Here is a 21,718-nt window from a genome sequence, read left to right as displayed (position 1 = left end):
AACATTGATGGTTCCTGGGTATCCAAGACTGAAAAATATTCTGCATGTAGGAGGACTGAAGGCAGATCTTTTGAGTATAAGTCAATTATGTGATCAAAATCTGGTGGTAAAATTTACTAATGACAGATGTGTGGTCTATGATAAAGCTGGTCAGTGTGTTTTAACTGGTTCAAGATCTTCAGACAATTGTTATTTGCTAGAGAAATTGGAAGTCTATTATAACACATCTTGCAACATCACTGAAATTTGGCATCAGAAGCTTGGACATCTGAACTTCCGGAACCTGATGAAGATTACAAAAATGAATGCTGTTAAGGAGTGCCCAAGCTCACGAAAAAGGAAGATGGTGTATGCGGACTTTGTCAACTGGGAAAGCAAAGTCGTGCTTCTCAAAAAGTGGTGCAAGACATTGGTACACCAAGAGTGCTAGAACTCTTACATATGGATCTCATTGGACCCACACAGACAGAAAGCTTGTTAGGTAAAAGATATGTATTCGTGTGTGTTGATGACTATTCTAGGTACACCTGGGTGGACTTCCTCAAGGAAAAATCAGATACTTTGGGAGCCTTCAAGAAGTTATGCATGCAACTTCAAAATAAGAAAGAGTGTCAAATTGGGAAGATTGTCAAAATCAGAAGTGATCATGGAAGAGAATTTAAAAATGCTCAGTTTGTAGAATTTAGCGGAGAACATGGGATTCGTCATGAATTTTCAACTAAAAAAACTCCTTAACAAAACCGTGTGGTAGAAAGGAAGAATCACACTCTCCAAGAGATGGCTCGCGTTATGTTGAATTCCAAGAAACTCTTGACAAGGTTTTGGGTGGAAGCAATAAATACAACATGCTACATCATTAATATAGTGTACATTCGGCCTTCAACCAACATGACACCGTATAAAATTTGGAGAGGTAAAAGGCCAAATCTCAAATACTTTCACATCTTTGGAAGCACATGTTACATTCTGAATGATAGAGATCAGCTGGGAAAGTTTGTCAAGAAAAGTGATGAAGGATTATTCATGGGATATTCAACTACTAGTAGAGCCTATTAATGTTGTTGTTGATGATTTCTCTGATATGGAGACTCAAGGTGCATCAAGTGAGCCAAACAAGCCTATCACTCAGAATTATGAATCAGCAGATAAAGAGTTACAGGCAGAACAAGATGTTGCAACACAGGTTACAACACCAACTACAACAACAAAAACTGCTCAGGATTCTGGTCAGGATTCAGATAGACAGCAGGTTATAACTGATGTTGCAACTGAAGTTACAACAGGCAAAATCATCTCAGAATCAGATAAAGAAGAAATTGACAACGAAGAAGATAATGAAGACATCAGTCTTGAATCATCCTCAAGAATAAAGAAGAATTATCCTATTCAGAATGTGATTGGTAATGTAACTAAAGGAAGGAGAAGCAGAAGCACTCAAAGAATTGATTATCGAGAATTGGCCGGCTACACATGTTACATCTCTCTTATTGAACCAAAGAATGTTAAAGAAGCTTTAGTTGATGAATACTGGATGTCTACAATGCAAGAAGAATTGAATTAGTTTGTTCGAAATGATGTGTGGACATTGGTCCCAAGGCCAAAGGATGTGAATGTTATTGGAACAAAGTGGATTTTCAAAAATAAGACTGATGACAAAGGCAACATCACCAGAAATAAAGCAAGACTAGTGGCTCAAGGATATACTCAAGTTGAAGGAGTTGACTTTGATGAAATATTTACACCAGTTGCAAGCTTGGAATCCATCAAATTATTGTTAGCAGTAGTATGTTGTATGGTGTTCAAGCTACATCAAATGGATGTCAAATGTGCTTTTGTAAATGGAGTTCTAAGTGAAGAAGTTTTTTGTGGAGAAACCAAAAGGTTTTGAAGATCCTCAACATTCAGATTATGTGTTCAAATTGAAAAAGGCTCTCTATGGCTTGAAGCAAGCTTCTCGGGTTTCGTATGAAAGGCTTACAAAATTCTTACTTGAAAAGGGCTACCAAAGAGGGGGAGTAGACAACACTTTATTTATAAAGAAGTCCAAATCAGATCTTATGGTGGCACAAATATATGTTGATGATATCATATTTGGTTCAACATCACAAAAGCAAGTGAATGAGTTTATTTATCTAATGCAAGAAGAGTTTGAGATGAGCATGGTAGGTGAACTAAACTACTTTTTGGGTTTCCAAATCAAACAATGCAAAGAAGAAATTTTCATTTTTCAAACCAAGTATGCACAGAACTTGGTGAAAAGATTTGGTTTGGAAAAGGCTAGACACATGAGAACACCCATGAGTGTGAATCAGAAGTTGACAAAAGATGAGTATGGAAAAGATGTAGACCCAAGTCTCTATAGAAGTATAATTGGAAACTTACTCTATCTCATAGCTAGCAGGCCAGACATCTCTTTCAGTGTTGGAGTTTGTGCAAGATATCAAGCAACACCGAAGGAGTCTCATTTGAAAGTTGTTAAACGTATCATCAAATATGTTCATGGTACTGCAGAATATGAAATTTGCTATTCAAAAGACTCCAACTCACATCTTACTGGTTATAGTGATGCAGATTGGACAGGAAACATTGATGATAGAGAAAGAACCTCAGGAGGATGTTTCTACCTTGGTAACAAATTGGTCACATGGTATAGCAAGAAGCAAAGTTCTATTTCCCTCTCCATTGCCGAGGCTAAATACATAGCAGCAGGAAGTTGTTGTACACAATTGTTGTGGATGAAGCAAATGCTTGAGGACTATGGCTTATAACAAGGGTTATTAACTATATTTTGTGACAACAAAAGTGCAATTGATATCTCCAAGAATCCAGTCCAACATTCCCATACCAAACATATTGATCTCCGACACCACTTTATACGAGATTTGGTAGAAAACAAAACAATTGTTATTGATAATGTTGTAACAGAAAAGCAAATGGCGGACATCTTTACCAAACCCCTTGATGCTACAAGATTCTAAAAGTTGAGGGGTGAAATTAGCCTTTGCCAACTTTAATCCCTATTGGGGACTGCAAACGACCTGCATCTGCTATAGTTTGTTAATGTCGTTTGCAGCAGGAAGAAGGATTTTTGAAGATAGGGGGAGCCGATGACCATGAATTCTGAAGATAGGGGGAGTTGTAGAACAAGTTGTAACAAGTCTTACAACAACCAGTGAAGATTTTGGCATCAATTCAGACACAAAGGGGGAGAAGTTGTCCAGTGCAAGAGTTCCAAACCAATTGGGTGTATTTGTTTGTGCTTAATTTGTATATCACTAGTTGTAATGTTATCATATATTTTGTAAGCAACTAGATGATTTTCTTTAGTTTGTAAAATCTGTGTTTCAGCCAAGTTGTAACAGGAGTCAGTCTGGGTGCAAAAGCAGTTGTGTCAAATTATAACAAAGGGGGAGATTGTTAGTGCAACCGCACTATTATTGGCATGATTTGACACATAGTCAAGGTGACGTGGCAATCTATGTGACTTGGCAAAGAGTCTTGGCTTGCAAGGCAAAACATCTTGAAGATCTTAGTGGAGTTATTCATAACCATATTTAGGAGATGTGATTAAAGACTAAATATGGAATGAAGGCTAATTAAAGATATGATTTGAAGAATCCTTGATGAAGATTGATTGAAGTCTATTGAGGGCAAGATTTGAGGACCAAACTTGGGTGAATTGAAGATCAAGTTTGGAGAATCTTTAAAGACCAAACTTGGAAGCTTGAAGACTAAGTTTGGCAAGTTTTGTAAAGACGCACAAGGACGTACGTCCTTTGCGAGGAGACCGCGTGAAGTGGAACTGAGGAGGTAGGCTAGTTACCGGTAGTCGGGATCAGGAGATTTGGCAGCATCGACTCAGACTAAGCATGATTGGGAGATTGATGGGTCTTGAGGTCATCCGTAATGTAACCAGAACTCAGTCAAGTCAGCAGTCAGGGCCATGTTGCAACTTATGTTACAACAAGAGTTGCAACAGCTAATTTCGGAAGGTTTTTAAATTAGTAGCCACAAAGATTTTAAAAGAGGTATGTGCTATATTTGGGACGTTGATGCATCTATATAAGCACTAAACAATCTAGAGAGGGTAGTGATCTTTATTGTTGAGAGAGTGAGTGACAAGTGTTTGTACTCATGTATTTTCATCTCTATTAGTGAATTGTTAATCTCCGGGCTTGGCCCCCCAAACGTAGGCAAGTGGACGCTGAACTGGGTTACCAATCTTGTGTGTCTCCTTCCTTGGTTTGTGTGATTGTTCTTTAAGTGTTTTTGAGTGTTCTTTAAACCACAAACCACATCGTCGGAACTAACAGCTCTAAATCCTTGGATTTTATCTTATATTATATTTATTTTAAAAAATACACTTAATTACGTGGTCGTGGCTGCATCTCAAGGCTTTGATCTTATATATATATATGTCCTTTTCCTTCTTTCTATTCTATTTCACCTAGATGAGAGTGAAGGAAAGCTACTACTTTCTATTTTTTTAATCTATTATTAAAATAAATTAATACCAAAGACATAAATGATACTGTTTAACAAATTCTCTAGTTGTACTTCATGACTAAGAATTGGTATAAGCACATATATATCTCTTATAATAAAATAAAACATGCTAACAAGTAACAACCATTAGAAACTTAACGAAGTAAAATATCAACATATCACACCAATAGGTACATTTATAATAATTTCACAAGACTTACATCACAAACCATGCAGGTGGCACTTATTTAACTATATATAACAGATATATAAAAAGACATTACTCAATGTCATTGCCACCAATTTAACATATATAAGACCATTACTACATGCATATTGCATAATTGAAACTATATATCTAATAAACTTCAACACGCCAACAATCATTGTTTTTTAGCTTGGCTAGCATCTTTGGCCATTCCTCACCTTTTTTGGCAGCAATTTTCTTAAATGCATCCATAAATCCAGGCATCATCGCCTTTGATCTAGTGAAATATATATATGTATTGCGTTTCATCCCATTTGGGCTAGAAGAAATAAGTTGGGTTTTGACCCAATATAAAATAAAAAAAATGAAACTATGTCAATTGGTGGAAAAGGCAAGGGCAAAATTGGGTTTTCACATAAAACCCTATTTGATGAATTCTTTCATTCAGTGGAGAGAGAGAGAGAGAGAAAGGGGAAAGGGTGAAAGAAAGAGAGAGGTAAGAAGCCACGAATAAGAGGAAGAAAAAAAGGGTTAAGGCTTGAGCAAGCAAGACGATCGGACGATAAATCGGTACCAGATCTTGCCCAAATCTCTGGTAGAGAATCCTTGCGGGTGGCTCTCCTAACTTACCGGATTTGATCTTCCCTTAATCTTTTCTTGATTTCTTTATTGTGTAGATCCATCCTAGTGATGATGTATGTGTTGTTGAGAGTAAGCTCTTAACTTGTTATGCTCTTATTCCTCTTGTAAACCTCTAGTTAGCTAGAGATAACCCCTTGTATCTCCGTTAATTGACATAGTGGAAGCTTTGTAAGAGGCTCTAAGGAGTCCCGTGGTTTTTTCCTCAATTCGAAAGGTTTTCCAAGCTAAAATTTTTGCCATGTGTTGTTGTATGTTTGATCATCTCATTCTAACAAGAATTGAGGGGTTTGGTAGTGTTTTAAGCTTATTTTGAAGCTTTGAAGGGTTGTAGAAGGCTTGGGAAGACAATAGAAGTAAGGTATGCGGGCCTCATACAGGCCGCACAGGGTCGGCAGTGAGATGTGCGGGCAATTCTAGGCCGTGCAAAGCCCGCATGTGAACAGTGAATGGTAATTTTGCTAGCATGAAGATCACATGTGAAGACCTATTATAGTATGATTGCCATCTATAGGAGTATGTGAAGAACCGAAAGGGTTCTTGCTAGCATGACAATGGAGTTAAACTGGTTATTGTTGTCAGTAGAATATGGAAGCATTCGGCCGCCTCGGACTTAATTAGGAGAGTTGGATTGTTCTTGAGGTCGAATTGTAACTAGGTTGGAACTGAGTTAGTGTTAGTAGATGAGCCAAGTTGCAACACAGTTGCAACAAAGTTGTAATGCTAGATTTGGAAGGTGCTAAATGTGGATGTTGCAAAAAATCAAAACAGAAGTGAAAAGTTGTTAAGAGACGATTTGTGTGAAGGACTATATATATATATAAGGCCTTGCTTATGGATTTATGATGAGAGAGAAAGAGAGATGCCTAAGGAGTAGGTATTGAAGCATCAGTACATCAGACTCGTGAGAAAGAGCTTATCGTCGACGTCCATGGTGATTGTGGTGGAGATCATGATGAAGCCATGTCACGTTGACGAGAAGTCATTATCAATGAGAGGTTGATCAAACGAGTTTTTGAATTGGAAATTTTAGATCACCATTTACCTCGTGATGAGGATATTTTTACGAGATAGTTTGTACCTGTGTGTTACCACTTCAAGTGGATTTGATTCTACGGACTTGGCTCCGCAAACCAAGAACATGGTGCCGAGCTGTGTTGCCAAATGTTTGTGCCTCTTATTTTGATTGTTGTGGTGCGTGCGCCCTTGATCATCAAAAAATTACTAGTCCACAACCCTTAATGAAACTAATATGTTTTTCCTTCTTAATATCATGTAGCTGTTAAATAAATAATAATTTAGCGACCTAAGTAGATTTTTCTGTTGAGCAAATATAGCATTCTCTTAAAGATATCCCTGATAGATACAACCCTCCAAAACTTATTTTTCTAGTATGTGAAAACATGAAGTAAGTGGCCCATTCTTCTTATATTGCCTTGCTATCAAATACCATTGGACATGAAAGATGTGGAAAACAAAGACTTTTTCCCTGTAGTTTAAGCAATTTTGTACTAAGATGCATCATTTATTTCTTCAGTTAGATTTTCACATTGTATTTGATTTCTATCCTTGGGATAGAATACTATGAGAAAAATTTCAGTTTAATAATATTTTTTCCCTAATCTATTAATTCAAGTTAAAGACATTCTTAAATTAACATGCAGATGATCTACTGATATTTTCGGTTGGAGGGCATGATGACCTTACGATCATTAAATTAATTCTTTATCTATTCGAAGGTTGTTATGGTCTTTCAATTAACTATTCAAAAAGTTGTCTGTATTCTACTAATTTTGGTTACCAACCGCACTTATCCCCAGCAAGAATGCTTAATTGCAATAGAGATTGCCTACCAATTACATATCTGGGTATTCCACTTTCTGGTCGACGTCTTAGATGACAAGGCTGGACAAAGTTAATTGAATCCATTCGTATTAGACTCACACCCTGGAAAGCAATTTACCTTTCTCTGGGGGGTCATCTTACCCTTATCAACTCTGTTTTATCGTCTCTCCCAGTTTACTGGATGTCAGTTTTCAAACTTCCAGCCTGGATCATCCATGAGATTGATAAAATCAGGAGAGATTTTCTTTGGAAGGGTCCTGATCTGGGGTCTAAGGAGATAAGGTTGATTACCTAGAAAAGAATTTGTAGACCCGGTAGCATGGGTGGTTGGGGAATCTTTGATCTCCAGGTTTTCAACAAAGCCTTGCTTGGAAAGTGGTGGTAGAAGCTCACCACCAAACCGGCCTCTTGTTGGACCAAAATTGTCAATGCCAACTACGCGATAAGAGAATCACTTGATATTTTATTTCATCACCCACCAAGAAATAAATCTTTCTTTTGGGCAGGAATTAATGCCATTCTATCCTCCTTTCGATTCTGCATAACTAAATCAATTGGAAATGGAGAAAACACCTATTTTGGTATGATAAATAATTGAGGGTCAATCTCCAAAAGATCTTTGGACATCACTTTTCTTGGACTACACTTGTTCTTGGATTACTCTAAGACAATTAATTCACATACTTAATTCCCAATGTAATCCATTCAGAACAGCCTCCGCTGATGACTTTACCATACTAATGAATATTATTCTGGACTGGGCAAATGATCAAGAGGACTCTTATACCTGGTCTCCAAATAAAAAAGGAACCTTTTCTGTCAAATCCTTCTACAATTTCTTAATTGATGGAGGAATTCACAGTCAACTTTACTCCAAATTCTGGAAGACAGAATCCCCTAGCAAAATAACTTTATTCTGTTGGCTTGCCTAGGAAAACAAAATTCTTACTCTCGAGAACCTATTCAAAAAAGGCTGCAACCCTAATGCCACTGACACTTGTTTTCTATGTCATAATAATTTAGAATCAGTGGACCACCTATTCATCGATTGTTCATTCTCTGAGAGAATTTGGTCTTCTTTTAGATGTTTATTTGATATTGTTACTCTTCCATCCTCTATCTACAATATCTGGACTTTTTGGATCCCCTCTTTGAATCCTACTTCCAGGAATCTTTGGGATTTCTGCACTAAAGCCATTTTTTGGAATATCTGGCTGGAACGCAACAATCATATTTTTAACCAAAACTACTCATCCATTACTTCTACACTCTATAAGATAGCTAATATGCTTCTTCTTGGATATCTGCAGGCTCGGAGTCTTTTCAACAGGAATCATCTGATGCCGCTCAGAAGATCAAGCGTTCCCTCAACTTCCTGAGTTCCAGATCCACCGATCCTATAGGTGATATGACGCATACCACAAACCGGGAGTAATCTGCTACTTTTGTTGCTGGACAGGCCTGTGTCTCCAGATGGTTGACTTCGCCAGTTCAACTCATTATCTCTCCCCTCTTTTTCATTACTGTCTTATTTTCCAGTACTGTATACTACTATCCTCATTCCTGGTGAGGATATCGGTTTTATTTTGTTGTTTCCCTGTTCGACTCTTTTCTGTTTGTACTTAGTACTCTCTGTTCTCTTTTTTTCTTAATAAATTCGTGGTATATCCACTTTATTAAAAAAAACATTCTTAAAACCTCTTTGCCAATTCACTTAAGCATGGAACTAGTGGTCCGTTTCAAAATTTAGAAAGGATTTCAAACACTTTTCACACACATTTCTTACTTTTGAATAAACACATTTCTTACTTCACAAGACTATGTAAGCATAGGTGTAAACTATATATGCTTTGCTTTTATTAGTATAATTTTTTGAATAGTCCTTTATTTTCTCAAAATATATTTTTTTAGTTTTTCTTTTAAGTTTCTTGAAAGTTTAGGGTTTAGGAGAACTGACATGACTCAATTAAAATAATAGGAAGATTAAAATTTTACAATATAAAATAAAGGGGCTAAAAAAATAAGTTTGAAAGAATAGGTATACTGTTGAAGGAATTATATCTTTTTTATTTAAAAAGCTTTTCCTTCTTGGTATCATATCACCACCAAATAAATGACAATTCAATGGCCCAAGAGCTTTTTGTTAAGCAAACCTCATATGATGCTAGCATCGTAACATTATAGCTAATATATGAGCAATATATATATGAACCAAAAACCTTAACTTCCAATCAGATTCATTTCTCTAGTCATGAGAAAGAGTCTCATGACTCTCCTTGTACAAATTTATAATTAATTTATATATATATAATGAAAAAAAATCATTCTTACATAATTTAAACCTAATTCGACACCACTGAATTGAGATATGTGTTGTTCGATCTATTTGTGAAAATATAATACATTTGATCTCTTAAACTAATTAAACAAATTTTGTTGGTTTTACCTCATTAAAATGATATAGGAACTAATTATATACACAGTCTTAGAGAGGTGTATATAAATATATATACATACAACATAAAGCATATTTTTTTTATGAGCAGTGATGATGCACAATGCTCAGATAATAGACTCAATAGTTCAATAAATAGTGTGGAGTAGGATGCACATTATCATAAATAGTGGCCTCAATAGAGACCCAACTATTTATTCTCGGTTCACGCATATTCTTTTAGTACTATTTATACAACTCTTTGTGCACCCACGTGTGTCTATTTCCATATATATATATCATTACAAAATTTGTAATTATTTATGTACATTAATTTAAAATTTAAAGTTTGTATGAATTTTTTTTCAAAAGTCGTGGTGCGACAAGGAAGAGAGCTTTGTTTCATCTCATAACTCACTCTATGTTTTTTTTTTAATATATTATTAAAACTAATTAATTTTATAAAATATAAATGATATTCATTAACAAATGTGCTTTATTGTTTTAAAAAACGACTGTTTTCTTACAAAATAATAAAAAAATTGCCTTTGTACATAATGACTAAGGTATGGACGGTATGGTCTCTTAGGCTTAAGAACAAAATGCATCTAGCTCCAATAAAACAAAACATACCAACAAACATTAGAAACCAACAGCGTAAAACATTATCTCATACCAAATACATTTATTAATATTACAACCGGACTTAGAAACCATGCAGACGCAGACGCAGACACTGACACAAGACACAAACACAAACGGAAGTGGCACTTATTAAACTATGATAAATAAAAAGCACTACTCAATGCCATTGCCACAACTGATTTAACATAAAACCATTGTATTGAAGTTATGAGCTAGTAAACTTCAACACGCCAATGTTGATTTTTAATCAGCTCGGTTAGCTTCTTTGGCCAATCCACACCTCTTTCGTCAGCAATCTTTTGAAATGTCTCCCGAATTCCAGGCATCATTGTGTGTGATCCAGCAAAATATATATATGCGCCTCCATCCAAAAGTGTGAATATTTCATCACCGTTCTCGTAGATGAGGTCGGCTACAGAGTTATTATTCAAGGCCCTCTGGTACCTGCATAATTTTAACTAATGATCATTAATTGCAAATGATTAATAGCTTGTTTATCCCAAATACGTACATGAAGTGGTCAGGATTGTTCTCCAGGATATTAGTGAATTCCTTGTTGTAAAGAAGGCTGTTATAGTTGTCAGCTCCATCAATCAACCAGGCCAATCCTTGGAATTTATGTTTTGGTGGTACGTGTGGATCTAAGAATAATCGCTGGGTGTTGCTGCGGAAAGGAGCAATGCCAGTTGCCGTTGCAACCATGATATGTTTGCCTTCCTGAGGTTCTGGGAATACCATTCGTTTTCCTAAAGGACCTATAGCAAAAATGTATGATAAAAGCCAATTTTATTACAAGTAAAAGAATTGTAAAAATTTGTAGCCAGTAGGATTTGAAAGAAAGACACAAACATATTGAAAAGAAAAAAAACAACCAATTTTCACAAGGTTCCTACACCCATTGTTTGGGTGATCACGGCACATGAAGTGAATTCTACTAAAACTCAAAATGCATCGATCTAGTTTTTTGTGTTCAAGTTAATAATATTTTTGAGAAAAATACACATTGTGGTTTTTCAGTTTTGTTAAAAAAGATAGAGGTTTATTATTTTTGTAAAAGAAATACCATGTTGTTAATTCACAGGGGCAAAATGATTAAATTATTTAAAACATATCATACGTCATAATTTTTTTAAAATCCATTAAGCTCTCCCAAAATTCTAATAAACAAAAAAACTTAAATTCCAAACCCAAACAAAATTATGCTGAAAATCATGTTTTATTATGCCATGCGGCCTTTTTTTTTTATAACAAATTGATCATTTTGCCTCTAAAAGTTAATATTGTTAAGGGATTGTTAACAGCTTTTCCTTTTTTTGCTAGTTGTAGTTTAAAAACAAAAACAGATCTCTGTCTGTGCAAAACCGAAACCACACGCTAAATTTTCTCCACTTTTTGATGATAAATCCCAATAATATGAAAAAGAAAAGGCCAATAATACATTAGCGCTACAAGAAGCACTGGACATAAATACATCAACAAATTTAATATTTAATGTTTAGATTTTCTCTAAATATATTTTATTTTTAAATTTTTATGTTATCTCTAACAAATTTTGAAAGAAAGTGGTGTAAATGGGAGGTCATGGATTCAAATCCCTCCATGTACTATTCCCCATACTGTTTATACACTGTTTATTCAGAATTTTTATATTATTTTTGTACTGTACATATACTGTATATCCGAACTCTAGTATTATTTGATATTGTTTATATTCATTAAAAAAAGCACTTGTCTCTTATTACTTTAAAAAAAATGGAGTAATTAAATGCAAAATTTTAAAGAAATTATTTTCAAACCTGAAATTTCAACTACATCTCCAGCTTTAACGTTACAGAGATAGTTACTGACATTGTCTGCGAAAAGTTCCCCACGACGGACACATAAACTAAGTGTCTTGCCATCAAAGACATCTCCATCTCTACATGATGCAATTGAGAAATAGCGTTTGATCTGCATGATAATAATTAGTAGAGAAGCTCTAAAAATTAATTAACAAACATGAAATTGCATGTACTTAAAGAAGCTCACCAATTGAAAATGTACTTCAAGATATTGGCCTTCCACGAAACTAAAACTGCCACCGTGATCAAGCACAATATGGCAGATCTCTCCGAGGCCGCCTTTGGGGCCAACAAGAGTCTCTACTGAGACAACTGTTGTTTTGTAAGTACTCGAAGGTATTTCTCTAGTCTCCCCAGCTTCTAAAGGGATGACTGCAGCATTAAGTTTTGTAGCTCCGCGTGCAGACATGCCGAGAACCTTGTGGTTATACTTGGAATGCTGTTTCTCATTTCTCAAAGAAAAACACGGCAGGGACGTCGGCGCCTTGTTTCTGAAGCTCAGATTACTGAAGATCTGAATAACAAGAATGAATGAGCTACAACTGCACATATAATTATGGCTTCCAAGGTCATAGACACATATACATACACACCCCAAAAAGTAAAAGGTTACAACAAGGTACAACAAACAGAGAGAATTAATATAAAAGGCTCAAGATGTTTACCCGTGAGCCAGAATGATTGAACCTTAAACACTTCCCAGGGAGCATCTTAGCATGCATGACACTGCAAAGATCAGCCCTGCAATCAAACACAACCAAAACCTTAGCTTTACATGAATAACCAACGACACATGTATATCATGAATAATACATAGGATGTTAATTAGTGAAATATATATATATATATAGATATATACTTGAGAGCCATTTCGGAGTTTCAACAACACAGTGAAAACTACAGACAATTGTATGAAGAGTGAAAGAAAGAGTGACTCCAAAGTCCTAACCCTAAACCTATATATAGAAGAGAAATGAGGGCCGCGGAACTCGTCCATAAATTAAAAAAATCATCAATTATGGTGCATAATTAATGCTCATCATTAAACAAATCATCAATTATGGTGATGCTCATCAATTATGTGTGTGAATGCCTAGAACTCACGATGGTCAACCTATACAACTCTGAAGTCTTGTCCTATGTATATGAGATCGGTCATAGATAAAAGTGCCAACATATATATATATATATATATATAATTTCAGTTTTAACACACATGACACTGAACAAATAGATCTTCAGTGTGAACACCTAAAAACTTTGGGCTGGTTTTTATTATTTGAATCGATGAATGCCTAGAACTCATGATGGTCAACCTATACAACTCCGTAGTCTAGTCCTATGTATATGAGATCGGGCATAGATATAAGTGCCAACATATATATCAGTGTTAACACACATGACACTAACAAATGGATCTTCGGTGTGAACACCTAAAACTTTGGGCGGGTTTTACTTATTATTTGAATCGATGAATGCCCAAATTAATATCAATAAAAATCAAACATGTTAATAATAAAAAAAAATATTTTTTAATATATATATATATAGTAGTATTAAAAAGCAAAACAAGAAGTACAGAAATCTAGAACCAAAACAAATGCAAAAGAAAAAAATAGATAAGATCCATTGTGAGTAGATACAACGATAAAAGAAAAACAGAAGACAAAGGTCCTTAGGTGTAAAGAGGATTTCTTCCTAGGGATCTAACAAAGCATAACATTGGTTAAAGCGTTTAATTCCCATATGAGAGATCGAGAGTCTGACTTCCTCTTAATGTACGATTGAGTTATAATAATAAAATGTGCATGTTTAAGATGTCTTGTTCACATTGTCGAGAAAAAAAAAACATCATGACTTGTCTAGTATGGTGAGTTAAATGAAAACTAGTAACCAGTGAGAAACGACAAATTTTAAATATATTTTAAAGGAAAACATTTCACAACTAATTAAACTGATTGAAAGTAAAAAAGACAATTTTTTCCTTTTTTAAATTGACAAGACGTATCAGGATATTGTCCTCTGTTACTCACCATCCACTCTGACACCCAATGTTTTAATAACCGGACTGGTTGTGACTCGGTTAGGCAACCGGTTGAACCGGCTGGTTCAACCGGATTTAATTTTTTCAAATAAATAAATATTTAAAAATTTAAAAACATTAAAAATAAGTAAAAAATAATTTCAAAAATAAAAAAAAATAATACAAAAGATACAAAATTACATATTGCAACTTTAAATTACCTTTATAAGGTCACAAAATCTCAACTTTACATAAAATTAAAATTTTTGAAATACAAATAGACAAGGATACAACTATACAACAAATATTGAAAAATAAAAAAATAAAATAAAATATAAGTATACAAATATACAACAACAACAATAATGATTAAAAAATAAAAACCAAACAGTTCAAATGTTTAGTTTAACACTCTAACTTTAATGATTTAATTATTGATTAGTGTAAAATTATAAGTTAATCATAATAAATTAATGATAATAAATCATAATATATTAATTTATTTATGCATCTTGCTTTTATTTTTTATTTTTTTTTTACTTTTTTGCCTTTTTGAAATTTTGACTGAGTTAATGAGTTTATTAACTTTATTTAAGTTTTTAATTATAAAATAAATAAATTAATTAAATAATTTAAATTAATAAATTAGTCGGTCCAGTCCAACCTTGAACCTGCCGGTCCGGTTCTTTAATGGTTTATGTGACTAATCGGACTGGTTTACCGGCAGGTTCTCGGTTGAACCAGTTGAACAGGCCGGTTCGGTCCGGTTTTTAATTCATTGCTGACATCACATTTTTCTTTTTACTATATTTCTAACCAACTATATGACAACAATATTGACATATATAGATAGGGAGATATAAATATGGTCCTTTGTTGTTGCTTGTTTAGCATTTACTGTCATACATATGTAGGCATGGTGAAGGGTTTTTTCACATATACAATTAGAAAATATTTATATACATTTGTTTAAAACATTGGCCCTTGGTAAAAGATGAACTTGTCAACCTCTGCACTGCTTTCTTTGAAGGAAGAGCAAATCTTGAAAGTCTAAACTGGGTGAACATATATAGGTCTTATTGCCAAGAAGGACTCCCCTGAAATCATTTCAAATTTTTCGTCCCATCAGCCTCATAAACTCTTCTTGTAAAATTATTTCCAAATTGTTGGCCAACAGATTAAGCAAAGTCGTTAATGATTTGGTAGATGATTCCCAGTCAGCTTTCATTAAAAGAATGAGTATAGTAGACAACATCATTACAGCTCAGGAGATTATTTTCAATCTTCAAAAGCGCAAACTACCAGGCTTAGCCTTCAAGGTTGATTTTGCAAAAGCTTTTGACTCGATCTATTGGCTAGAATTTCCTTTTGGAAATCTTAACCTCTTGGGGATTTGTCCCCATTGGATCACTTGGATTCAAACAATTCTTAGCTCCATAAAAGGCCGTGTTCTTATCAACAAATCTTTACATGGCTTTATCCGTTGGAAACAAGGACTTGGTCAAGGTAATCCCTTGTCACCCCTGCCCTTTGCTCTGGCAGCTGATACTTTAAGTGCGATGTTCACACTTGCACTTCACTGTAGAGTTTTATAAGGGGTTCCACTTGGGCAATTTGGAAATATTAGTCATTTCCAATATGCAGATGACATGATAATTTTCATTACAGTAGGACAGGAAGATCTTCAAGTGCTCTTTCTTTACCTGTTTGAATCAATTATTCCAAAAGTTGTATATTCTCTTCTAATTTTGGCTTTCACCCTAATGCCTCCTCAGCCATGATTCTTAACTGTATTAGGGATTGTCTCCCTCTTACCTACCTGGGTGTACCGCTTTCAGGGAGAAGACCTATGTGAAAAAATTGGCTGATTCTAATCTCAAAAGTCCGATTTAAGCTTACTTCCTAGAAAGCTATCTATCTTTCTCTTGGAGGTTGTCTCACTCTTATAAACTTTGTTCTATCCTCAATCCCCACTTATTGGATGTTAGTGTTTAAACTCTCAGTTTGGGTCTCTAACAAGATTGACAATATTCGTAGAGACTTTCTATGGCGAGGACTGGAGTTGGGCCCCAAAGGTATTCCCCTAATTGCCTAGAAAAGGATTTGTAGACCTCGTAGTATGGGAGGATGGGGGTATCCTCAACATCCAAGAATTTAATAAGGCTCTCCTAAAAAAGTGGTGGTGGAAAATGCTCTCAAATATTAAAAGTTGTTGGTTTAAAATTATCAATCTTAATTATCTGTCAAGAGATATTTCGGGACCTCTATACCATATATACACTGCCTAGAAATAAATCCTTTTTTTTTTGGGCAGGCATTACACCTCTTCTTCATTCTTTTAAAGCACATGCACTTCTATTACTGTGAAAAATGGTTCTGATGCCCTACTTTGGCATGATAAATGGTTGGATGGTAAAGCCCTTAAAGATCTCTAGCCCGACCTCTACATTGATTGTAGAGTTCCTTGGATTTCTTTAAGAAACTTTTTTTATTGCTTCTCATTCTTCAAAGACCTTATTTCATTCAACATTCCTTGATGATCTCACACCTCTTTTGTCTTCAACTCCAAACTCCCTAAGTGAGCAAGAAGATGTGAAAGTTTGGAACTTGGAAAGTAATAGGACTTTCTCTGTTAAATCCTTTATCGTTTCCTAATGGATGGTAGTATTCGAACCCCTCTCTATTCCAACTTTTGGAAAGTGGGGTGCCTTAGCAAAATATTTTTTTTTTGTTGGCTTGCTTGGGATGATAAAATTCTTACCCTTGCCAACCTAGCAAAAAACGGCTGTAATATCCATTGTGCAACGGACACTTGTATTCTGTGCCACATACATCCAAAGTCAATGGATCATCTCTTTCTTGAGTGCGACTTTTCAGACCAAATTTGGCATTTCTTCAAACAAATCTTTGGTCTTCGCTCTCATCCCCGGTCTATCGCAGATGTTTGGACTTCTTGGATCCCTACCTTACAACAAGAGCCATTTTCTGGAACTTATGGCTTGAGAGAAATCATCATATCTTCAACTTGCATGCTCTTACCCCGCATTCAATTATTTCTAAGATTATTTATATGCCTTTTACTTGGATTTTTGCAGCTAAAAACCTGAGTCAGCATTTCCCAGGTGAATCGTACAAAAGCTAAGGCGCTCCATTAACTTCCTCAGCGCAAGCCCAAACAATTAGCCCAGCGCCACGGCCTTTTCTACTTCCCAAGAGTGATTGACTCCATCGTTCAGCTATTGGAGACCTCGTATACCAGATGGTGGACTTCGCTTCTGCAGCTTCTTAGTCTCTTTTGTCTTTGGCTTTTTAGTCTTTTCCCGCTTTTCTATCTTTCGTGTGGCTTCTTGTGGAGATGTGATTCACTCCTGGTGATTATTTCTCACCTCCAGTTGTTGTTTCCTTGTGATTTTGTTTTGCTTGTTCTTTTCCTCGTTTAATTAATTAGTGGTTTATCCACTTTATTCCAAAAAAAAAATTATTTTCGAAAGTTGCAATGCCATGGTGAAAGGAAGCTCAAAGAAAACTCAGAATCTTTTTTTTTTCTATTTCATTTTTTTTAAACAAAATGCTCAAAATCATTGAATCTGGGCACTATTTTTTAATCTAATATTAGAAACTAATTAATTCCATCAATCATAAATGGCACATATTAATAATTTTAATTTGTTTTATTATTTAAAAAAAATTGTCGTTGTACTTTATGCTTAAGAAATGATCACATATGCTTAATTTAAAAAACATTCTCTAATCAGCAACCATTACCTCCATTACCTCCAGTGGTTAAGACATTTATTTCTATATCCATGTAAGAGATTAAACGTTCAATTATTCCCACCTCATGCGGGTGTGGATCTCTGAGAGCATGTGGTATATGTAAGATAGACCCTCACATATCTTTTTTAGTGGTTTGTTCACTTTATCAAAAAAAAAAAATAAAAATAAATAAATAAAAATAAAACACAACCCACGACTAAGGTAAAACATACATTATCTCATACAGAATACATTAATTTGTATTCCAACAAGACTTACAAACCATGCAAATGCAGGTGGCACTTATTATACTATAATAATAATAGATAAAAGGCATTAATCACTAAATGCCATTGCCACCAATGTAACATAAAAACATTGCATTGAAGTTATCAAATAAGCTTCAACACGCCATTGATTGTTTTTCTTCAGCCGTGCTAGCATCTCTGCCCAATTCACTCTTCTTTCCTTAGCAATATGCTGACATGCCTCCAGAATTCCAGGCATCATCGACTTTGATCCAGCCATATACATGTATGCACCTTCATCCAAAAGTGCTAAAATTTCATCACCACTGTCGTCAATGCGGTCCCCCTACAGAGTTATTATAGGCCGTCTCAGTATATTTAATTACCATTACTTGCAGATGATTAATTGCAGATCATTAATTAAGGATTACTTTGTTTATCTTAAGTACCTGAAGTTGTCGGTATTTTTATCCAGGATTTTCAGTGAATTCCCGGTGGTAAAGGTTGCTGCTATAGTTTTCAGTGCCGGAGATCAACCAGGCTAATCCACTGAATCTATCATTTGATCTTGGATCCATGAAAAATCCTGGATGTTGCTGCGGAAAGGAGCAATACCAGTTGCTGTTGCAACCATGATATGTTTCATGTTTGGCTTTCGGATCCTCTGGGAATACCATTGTTTCTTCAAAAGGACCTAATGCATGTCAAAAGCCAATTTGTTAACAGTATAAAAAAAAAACATTATGAAAATTTATAGTAAGAAAAATTTAAGACAGACACGCACATGTATATTGATAAAACAATAACTTACCACCCAATTTCAGTTTTTTTTTTTTTACCAATGTGGGCAAGGCACTGTGACCCAAGGGCGTATGTGAGTGTGTATTGAATGCACCATGTACTTCACCCTATGCACGGGGAGCTATTGTGCGTGCCCTCTACAAAGGACCCTAGCTATTCAACATGCTTTGGATAAGATTTAAATGTACGCTCTCCGCATCCAAAGAAATATGCCTTACCATCAAGCAATACTAATGTTAGCAGTTTCTTGTACTCACACCACTAATTTTCATAATATTTTGCATATAAAGTTCTGATACAGACCACATGAATTGAATTCTAAAAAAAACTCACCTTAATTGAGGCAATTAATTAAATACATTCGAACTTTATCTTTCTTTTAAAATTTAAACTCGTAATAATTTTGAAGTACTTGGATTATATGAAAGAAATTTATTTTATTTTTTTTTTTGATAAAAGGTGGATAAACCACATTCATAAAGAAAACACCGAAGACAAAATACAACAAGAGGAAAACAGACCCACAAGAAGTGGGAGGACCAGCAACACAACAGACTCAGCAGAAAACCACAAAAAGAGGAAGCCCAGACAAGAGAAGGGGAAACCCCAAAAAAAAGACAACAACACTACACATCTCCCGGGTAAGAACTATCCTCCGGAGGAACATGGTGCTCCACCTCCCTAGCAGAAATGAACTCCAGGCTCCGCTTGATCTTCTTAATTGGTTCTTCCAACTTTGCTCTTTTAAAGTCAGGAGCTGCATTCAGCCATATGAGAAACATATGAATAATCTTCACAATAAGAGAAGCAAACGAAGCACATGAAGATGAAAAAATGCGAGCATTTCGTTCAATCCAGATATTCCAAGTAATGGCTCTAGCTAAGAGGTCCCAAAAGAAGGATAACGGCCTCTGGAAGTTATTTCGCCAGTTTCCCCACAGATCTCGCATGGATGAAGGACCAGATCGAACCTCGAACAACTGTCCGAAGAAGTTCCAAACATGCGAAGCAACAGGGCACTGAGTAAGGAGGTGATCAGTCGATTCAACATCAGCATGGCACATGACACAAGTAGTTGAAGAAACAAAATTGCATCTTCTAAGTGCCAAATTTTCCAACGAGAGAATCTTATCCTCCCAAGCCAGCCAGTTGAAGAGGTTGACTTTCCTAGGGCAGCTACCCCTTAAGATAATGGGCGACCGAGGACAACGAATCCCCCCATCAATGAGGAAGGAATAGAAGGATTTAACAGAGAAACGACCATTAGGGGACAGGCCCCAGCGCTTTCGATCACTGCCAGAACTCTGTGGGGTTTGTAAGTTATCAAGTAAAGATCGCAAAGAGGGATAATCCTCCAGCGGCAGCCAAGCAGCACTACCCACCAAATCCCTAACCGTGCCATCTTTGTGCGAGGACAAGTTAAAACGATGTGGCCAAATGTTGGCAGGAGCATGACCCTCAAGCCAATTGTCCAACCAGAAAAGTGTAGTGGAACCATCATTCACAGTGGTAATCAAATTCATCCTAAACGCAGGCAAGGAGTGGAGAATCCCACTCCAAAAGAAGGATCGCCGAGAAGGTTGCTTATGGAACAGCTTCCAGCAGGGGATCCTATCGAAATAGTTAGCATGGAAGACCAACCCCCCACACCAGTTGTTACCAGACAGCAGCTTCCACCACCACTTACCAAGAAGGGCCAAGTTGAAAGTAGCCAGATTAAGAATACCCCAACCCCCCTGCTCCCTAGGACGACAAAGCCTTTCCCACTTAACCAATCTGATTTTGGGATGCTGGAGATCAGGGCCAGACCATAAGAAGTCCCTTCTAATCCTATCAATGCTTTTGATAACCCAACCAGGAAGCTTGAAAATAGACATCCAGTAGGTAGGAATAGCAGATAGGACCGAGTTTAGAAGCGTCAGGCACCTACCAAGTGAAAGAAATTTGGATTTCCAGACCGCCAACCTAGATCTAATCTTATGGATAAGGATATCCCAATCTTGCTTTCTAGGTCGGCCCCCCGCAATAGGGAGCCCAAGGTAGGCCAGTGGTAAGGCGCCAGTACTGCAATGTAGAGTCCTAGCAAGGTGAGTTTGAGGCGCCAAAGTCCTATTGGAGGAGTACAGACATGATTTCTCAGAATTAAGACATAATCCAGAAAGGCCTTCAAAGAATAAGAGGATCAATTTGATGATACGCAGATCTTCCCCTCCCCCAGCCGTCATGATAAGTAGATCATCCGCATACTACAAATGACACATCTTAGACCCCGAATTTCCAAGAGGCACCCCAATTAGGATCCCAGAGTTTAGTGCGTTGTTGAATAAGGTACTCAGCACATCCGCCACCAGAGTAAACAGCAACGGGGACAGAGGGTCTCCCTGCCTCAATCCCCTTTTGTATCTGACATAACCACACTCCTTTCCATTGATAAGAAACTTAGCCTTAGACGAGTATAGAATGGACTTAATCCACCCCACCCATCTATCGCTGAACCCCCGAGCATACATGAGCTCCAAGAGAAAATTCCAATCCACAGTATCAAACGCTTTAGAGAAGTCCACCTTAAAAATGTGGCCCGGGATATGATGCCGTTGCATGTAATAAATGAGCTCCTGAGCCGTAGCAATATTGTCAATAATACATCTGCCCTTGATGAATGCCGATTGGTTCATGTCAATCAGATCACTGATCCCATCGCAAAGTCTGTTCGCCAAAAGCTTAGAGAGAATTTTGAGGGAAGAGTTGATTAGGCTAATTGGACGATAATGCGAGGGATCTTCTGGAGTTTGA

At 36.1% G+C, this 21,718-nt stretch overlaps 2 protein-coding genes across 2 annotated transcripts; one reads left to right on the top strand and one right to left on the bottom strand.

Annotated features, from left to right (window-relative positions):
* Nucleotides 1–2,297: 2,297 nt before the first annotated feature.
* On the top strand, nucleotides 2,298–8,612 carry LOC120271731 (secreted RxLR effector protein 161-like). The gene is made up of 2 exons (XM_039278409.1): nucleotides 2,298–2,712; nucleotides 8,488–8,612. The coding sequence occupies exons 1-2, from the start codon at nucleotides 2,298–2,300 to the stop codon at nucleotides 8,610–8,612; spliced, it is 540 nt and encodes a 179-aa protein (XP_039134343.1).
* A 1,661-nt stretch (nucleotides 8,613–10,273) lies between these two features.
* Nucleotides 10,274–13,016, bottom strand: LOC120272594 (ferredoxin--NADP reductase, root isozyme, chloroplastic-like). The gene is made up of 6 exons (XM_039279461.1): nucleotides 12,957–13,016; nucleotides 12,763–12,838; nucleotides 12,285–12,611; nucleotides 12,053–12,206; nucleotides 10,768–11,011; nucleotides 10,274–10,700 (listed from the first exon to the last, which is right to left on the bottom strand). The coding sequence occupies exons 1-6, from the start codon at nucleotides 12,965–12,967 to the stop codon at nucleotides 10,469–10,471; spliced, it is 1,044 nt and encodes a 347-aa protein (XP_039135395.1). The 5' UTR covers nucleotides 12,968–13,016; the 3' UTR covers nucleotides 10,274–10,468.
* Nucleotides 13,017–21,718: the final 8,702 nt, after the last annotated feature.

The sequence above is a fragment of the Dioscorea cayenensis genome, chromosome 11 (genome assembly GCF_009730915.1).
Source record: "Dioscorea cayenensis subsp. rotundata cultivar TDr96_F1 chromosome 11, TDr96_F1_v2_PseudoChromosome.rev07_lg8_w22 25.fasta, whole genome shotgun sequence".
Lineage (NCBI taxonomy): Eukaryota > Viridiplantae > Streptophyta > Magnoliopsida > Dioscoreales > Dioscoreaceae > Dioscorea > Dioscorea cayenensis.
The sequence above is the reverse complement of the archived record's forward strand: the minus strand, read 5'-3'. Positions and strand labels throughout refer to the sequence as shown.

Bases quoted from the DNA above. Each gene is read 5' to 3' on its own strand.
- LOC120272594 (XM_039279461.1), bottom strand. The intron at 12,612-12,762 runs GTAAACATCTTG...CTTGTTATTCAG, and splicing joins TCAATCATTCTGGCTCACGG to ATCTTCAGTAATCTGAGCTT. The intron at 10,701-10,767 runs GTACGTATTTGG...AAAATTATGCAG, and splicing joins AACAATCCTGACCACTTCAT to GTACCAGAGGGCCTTGAATA.
- LOC120271731 (XM_039278409.1), top strand. From the start codon at position 2,298: ATGAGTGTGAATCAGAAGTTGACAAAAGATGAGTATGGAAAAGATGTA. The intron at 2,713-8,487 runs GTTGTTGTACAC...GGATATCTGCAG, and splicing joins TAAATACATAGCAGCAGGAA to GCTCGGAGTCTTTTCAACAG.